The sequence below is a fragment of the Barbus barbus genome, assembly GCF_936440315.1.
Source record: "Barbus barbus genome assembly, chromosome: 10".
Taxonomy (NCBI): Eukaryota; Metazoa; Chordata; class Actinopteri; order Cypriniformes; family Cyprinidae; genus Barbus; species Barbus barbus.
In genome coordinates this window covers 21,421,398-21,427,397 of record NC_136738.1, presented here as the reverse complement: position 1 = coordinate 21,427,397, position 6,000 = coordinate 21,421,398, and the positions used below count along the sequence as shown (strand labels likewise).

General features: G+C 37.2%; 1 protein-coding gene across 1 annotated transcript in view; it reads left to right on the top strand.

Moving 5' to 3' along the window:
* The first annotated feature begins 1,038 nt into the window (after nt 1-1,038).
* LOC306876369 (fibroblast growth factor 14) overlaps nt 1,039-6,000 on the top strand; it is a 130,499-nt gene continuing 125,537 nt past the window's right edge. Inside the window, exon 1 of the mRNA XM_079427473.1 lies at nt 1,039-1,224. Within this exon, the coding sequence (XP_079283599.1) occupies nt 1,155-1,224 (70 nt within the window). The 5' untranslated portion in view covers nt 1,039-1,154. The remainder of the gene's footprint in view (nt 1,225-6,000) is intronic.

Genomic DNA, 6,000 nt, shown 5'->3' with positions numbered 1-6,000 from the left:
AAAGGCAAAAGACCAAAGAAATTGCAGATACAATGGCAATTTGCATGCAACAGGGTCTTTAAAAATAGTGTCTAATTGGTTATGATGGGTCTAAATAATTATTTTGATTTAACTCCTATTTTGAAATTGTCTTGCAAATTTATTTGGTTTGGGTTGGTCATCATAAAAATCAGCTTTTATAATTTAGACCAGTAGTAAATAATAATAATAAAAAAATACTTTTATTTGAATTATTTATACACTTAAACCTTTTGAATTTAAATTAAATAATTTACGTTTACTTATGTTTATTTACGTTGTCAAATTAATTATTTCCTAATTAAAAAAAAAAAAAAATAGAAATATAGATAAATATCACCCCCTACTTTTTTAGATACAGGTGCAGCTGATCAAATACACAGAACAATGTGTAATAATCAGTTATATAATACAGTGTTTTTCAAAGTGTGGACATATTTTAAATCAAGATTTTGTGATAAAATCTTCTTGTGATGTTGCACCATCAATGCCCTTTCTGTCAGTGTTTTGACAACAAATGTTTATCATGGTTATCAGCGATATTACTATAAAGCTGCAGACCCCTTTGGTGTCTACATAGTGACTTGCAGAGCTCTTACTCAAGCAACAGTATTTGGCGCATTGGGAGTGAGAATGGCTTGAATAAAACTGTACTCAGAAGGTACAAGCTCACCTTGTCAATAAGAGATGCACTGGACCCATGAAGGCCTCTGTTTGAACCCTGTAACATTTTTTGTTGAAACAGAGTTTTGTTGTAACTACAACGTTTAGAGACTGCTCAAAGAGACACTAATATTTTTTGTACAGCTTTTTGTAGCACCGAACAAGCGTTATGTTTCCATGGTGAGACTGCTGTTACTGGAAATTGGCAACGTGGTCTGTTCTGACCTGTAAGAACAATATCAGGCACAACATAATATCTAAGTGATAGAGATGTACTGTACTGGTAACACTTGACATTTCTCAAAAGGTTATCATTATTCGACAGCATATCAGTGTTTCTAGTGGGCCACCAGTGCCACAGAGCAGCTGCTTACCTCTGAAGAGACCATAAGAGCATGGTTAGCATTCACAAGCTCACAGCTGGCTGTTCAGCCCCGATGGTGAAGCTTGGTTGATGTTGAGAGGGCTGGAAAATGGAAACCTCAGGGTTGATGGAGATTTTTGAGAAACGCATACGCAATGCAATCAAACTTAATGTGCAGGGTAAGTGCAACCTGGTGTGCCTGCTGTTTTGTGTTGCTACTGACAGCTCTGTTCCGTCTTTTAATACCCCTAGTGTTACAAGTCGTAATGTAATTTAGACTAGTCAAAACTCCAATTAGATGTCTGTAATGCAATTTGACTAGTAATGGTTCACATTGATGATATCTATAATGCAATTTTGATGCCAATTCCAGGTCAACAGATGCATAATTAAATTTTGACTAGTAAAAATCCCAGGCTCACATATCTAGAATTCAATTTTTACCAGTCACATGTCTACTTATGAGTTTTATTGGTTACTTTTAGATATATTTCTTATACATGTTTTTTAAAGCAACACTGTAAAAAAAAAAGTTGACCTAACTCACAAAAATAAGGCAACCTATCACAATCAACTTTTTAAGTTAACTCAACTAGCAACCGACAACTTAAAAACTTTAGTTCATCTAATGAACAAAAGTCAGTTTACTGAGTGTTAAAAGATCTGTTAGAGCAACCAAAGATGTTTAGCATTTAGCAATGCTAATCTTTTTAACAATCCTCTTTCTTTTAGATATATGTTTATTTTCAAAGCCTTCTACAATACATAATATGGGTAGCATTTGTCTCTTAAAAACTAAAGGCAAACATTTATGTTAATAGAGAAATGTAATTAACTCAACCATGGTGAGGATCAACAAATTTTAAATCAGTAAAAATATTAACTCTAATCCACATGGCAGCTAACTGACAGTGACAACAGCAGCAGGAGCATAAATTAAGCCAGTAAAATGTAAAACAATGATAATATTTTAGTAGTAATGAACATAAAATGTTTTCAAGCCGCAATGCATGCTGGGAACTTGTGCAATGTTGTTCAATGTAAAATTGTTTGTTCAGATGACTCAATTTGAAAAGTTGGGAGAACATTTGGATATGTTGTGAATACTTACAACAAATACTTGAGTATCTAAGTAAGGTAAACAAAACAACTTTTGCTAGCGACATGCTTAGAGTATTTTTGTTCAGTTCACACAAAAAATTAAACTGACTTCTACTAAAAATTCTTTGTTCAGGCTACTTTTTTACATTGGTTAGTAGAACTTTTCGAAAGTTGGATTTTTTACAGTGAAATGTTTTGTTTAAACATTGTAATTAAAGAGCTCTATAGTTAAATTTGTATTCAAATCAAAATGTTTGCAACTAATTTTTATTGGTAATAATGCAATTCATACTAGTAAAATTATAATTATGAAGTGACATAAATCAAATCAAATCACTTTTATTGTCACATCACCACAGCACGTGTGCCTTCGTGAGTGAAATTCTTGAGAGCGTGCTCCAGACACTGCAGAAACAATTTACATATAGACAATTTACATATAAACAATTTACATATAGACATTACCATACATACGTACAGACTTATACAGATGACAATGTGTAATATACACATACATATACTCAGTACACATAGTGTACTATTAGACAGACATACAGTTACCGATACACATTATACACAGTATGTAGTACACATTCTACGTTATATACACACAGTAATATGCGAAGATGCAGCAGATTATATATAAACCGGGTGTGCAAATGTCATGGATGTGCATTGGATGGTATCCAGTGCTGGCAAAAAGATTGTTGTATTAGTGCAGTAGTGTACTGGTAGTCCAGTTTGAACTGTATTGGAATTAAAGTGCAGTGCGTGGTATATTGTAAAGTGGGAGTGTGCTGTAGGGTGTATTAGTTTTTACTGTTCATTAGCCTGATAGCCTGAGGAAAAAAGCTATCCCTCAGTCGGCTAGTGCGGGATCGGATGCTGCGGAGACGTCTTCCTGAGGGCAGCAGAGAGAGCAGTCTGTGGGACGGGTGGCTGGAGTCACTGATGATCCTCCGGGCTTTCTTTATACACCGCCTGGTGTAGATGTCCTGGAGGGAGGGAAGCTCACCTCCAACAATGTGACGGGCAGTTCGCACGACCCTTTGCATACGGCCAAGTATGGTGACCCATACTCGGAATTCGTGCTCTGCATTTAACCCATCCAACGTGCACACACACAGCAGTGAACACACACACACCATGAACACACACCCGGAGCAGTGGGCAGCCATTTATGCTGCAGCGCCCGGGGAGCAGTTGGGGGTTTGGTGCCTTGCTCAAGGGCACCTCAGTCGTGGTATTGAGGGTGGAGAGAGCGCTGGACATTCACTCCCCCAACCTACAATCCCTGCCGGCCCGAGACTCGAACCTGCAATCTTTGGATTACGAGTCCGACTCTCTAACCACTAGGCCACAACTTTATTAAGTGTTGTTCTTGCTTGTTTTGCTTTATTTGACTAAATTATGGATATTTTAGGAATTGTTTTTCTTAGTAGTTGAACGTAAACTAGGTAAACGACTTAACTTTTAAGGCAATGAACAATCAAATTGAGAATTAAATCAGCAACAGCCTTTAATATACTATAAAGGTGATTTAGAGAAATCGCTCTAGAGAATTGCTGTAAGTCAGAGAAGCAGTGTATGTCTGCCGAATATCACACACCACAGCAGATATGCTGATCAAGCACGATTAAAATTTCAGAATCCACAAACAAAATCTGCCGTTCCTTCTCCTCTCACTCTCGCTCACTCACTAGGGCGTGCAAAGACATGAGTGATTTGAGCAGAACTCTCTTCATTTTCCTCTTCCTGTCTCTGCATGGTTGTAAATAAACAGTAAATCATGTGCAGTCAAATAAATATATCGGGGAAGACAGACATCAGTAGCTAGTGCCAGACAGACAAAACTAATCGCTGCATTGCAGATAATAAAAATGGAAGGTCAAGTTTTTATCTTATCATTACTTTTTTTTTTTTTTTTGAATAAGACTTTTTCATTATTGCCTTTGTAGGGGGAATGAATGCATTATGCATTCACTGCGTCTGGCATCCCCTCACATCCTCCTTACCTGTCTGGAGAGTGAGATGAGTGAGTCTCATTAGAGGAGCTGCTGAGAGAAGGGCAGACCCTGGTGTTGCAGGGCTGCCAGCTCTCTGGACACACATTCTGATCTCACTGTTACTGATTCAGTCATTGGCAATTTTGCTGCTCTTTAAGGCCCCAATATACTCTTAGCAAAGTTCTTCTTTGTTTAGGGAAACAGAAGTGTGTAATAGTAGTACTGATTGCAAATGTTGACAAAACATTAAGGTTGCCATTCTAAAAATGTGTGCAGAATTTAGCGGAAAGTCTGCATTGACAAGCTGATTTGAACCACAGAAATAATTTTCATCACACCCAATTTTCTTTGATTCCACTTGAAATATATTGGGTCCCAGAGTCCTGCATGGGTCGTGTTTTGTAAACCCACACCGCAGTACTTAAAAGAAAACCCGACCAGCACTAATTTAATTCCATACCCGACCCATTTGACATAAAGACCTCAACCTGAACTGCACCCGCACCAAATACATCAAACTTAACTCATAACTCATTGTGGTTATTATCTTACATGTTGCAGTCACAGACAAAGAGGCGACTTAATTTTAATAATAGTATTTACACTGCAATACACATAATACAGATCTGTTTTGACACATTAGATTTTTTGGTCCCATCCAGTGCTATGTTTATCACTATGTCAGTCATCGGATAGGGAGTGAGTCACAGAATGATATTTTAGTGGATTTGCTCTGCATTTAAATGTAGTTGTCTCTCCTGAAATTCTGCAATGTCTAAGTGGTCATTAGTCAAACTTTTATTCAAACTGAGAATAGATTATAGGTCTATTCAGAAAGCCGGCAAAGAGTGCTCACTTTATAAACAAGCTGTCAATCACTACAGATATAACGCAAATGAGCACGATTTGCAATGTTGCAAATCGCATTGTAAATAGAAACCTTTGACGGTCTTCAGACTACAGAGCATGAACACTAATAAGCACGGGACCGTCAGTACTGCCTATCAGCGGTACTGAACTGAGTCTAAATAGTTATGGCTATTGGATCCGCATTCCGCCCGTGCCTATTGATTCCCTGATCTAAGCAAATAACAACAGCCGCTACATTAAATATTAGCAGTTCTTTAGATTCATGCTGTCGCTCTGCAGTCTGTTTCATAGTTTTGTTCACACACTCAAGTTCCACAAATAACCCTCTTTATCCACCGCATACATGTACATGCTTAACCTAACTCTTGATTGCTGTAGGAATGTTTTTATAATCAGGTGCCACTCAACAGACTCAAACCACACTCGCTTGGCACTTTGATAGCCATTCCAGAGGTCCGGGTCACAGTGTATTGTAGTTATTCATTGCTCTTCACACAACGTTTTGGATTCAGTAAAAATTTAATATAGAGCATCAGTCAAATGGACTTTTTTAATGATACTTATACTGAGCAGATTGGTTGATTAAAATGTTGTTTAAGCTCCAGCCCCAAGTCTAACTTAAAAATCTGACTGGTTGATGTGAATGTTGTTACCGAAACCAACAAAGCGTGTTGATGCAAAACAAATGTCTTCTTTGCTAAATCATGTCCATGATTTTTTTTCACATCTTAGTCAGTAAGTCACATTAACATCAAACGAGGAAGTATTCCTCTCTCTCTGGACTACAAGAGCCCATGAGGACAGTCTTTGAGGGCTTTTGGATGTAGTCCATGCAAGAGGAGCCACATGACTTGCTCATTAGTAGCGAGTCTTTCTGTTTATTTTCTTAATGCACATTCCTATTCTTATTTTGAATTATTCATTGGTACTTTTGATTCAAAGAAAAAAATGCTTGTAATTTTTAATCAAAATGTAATA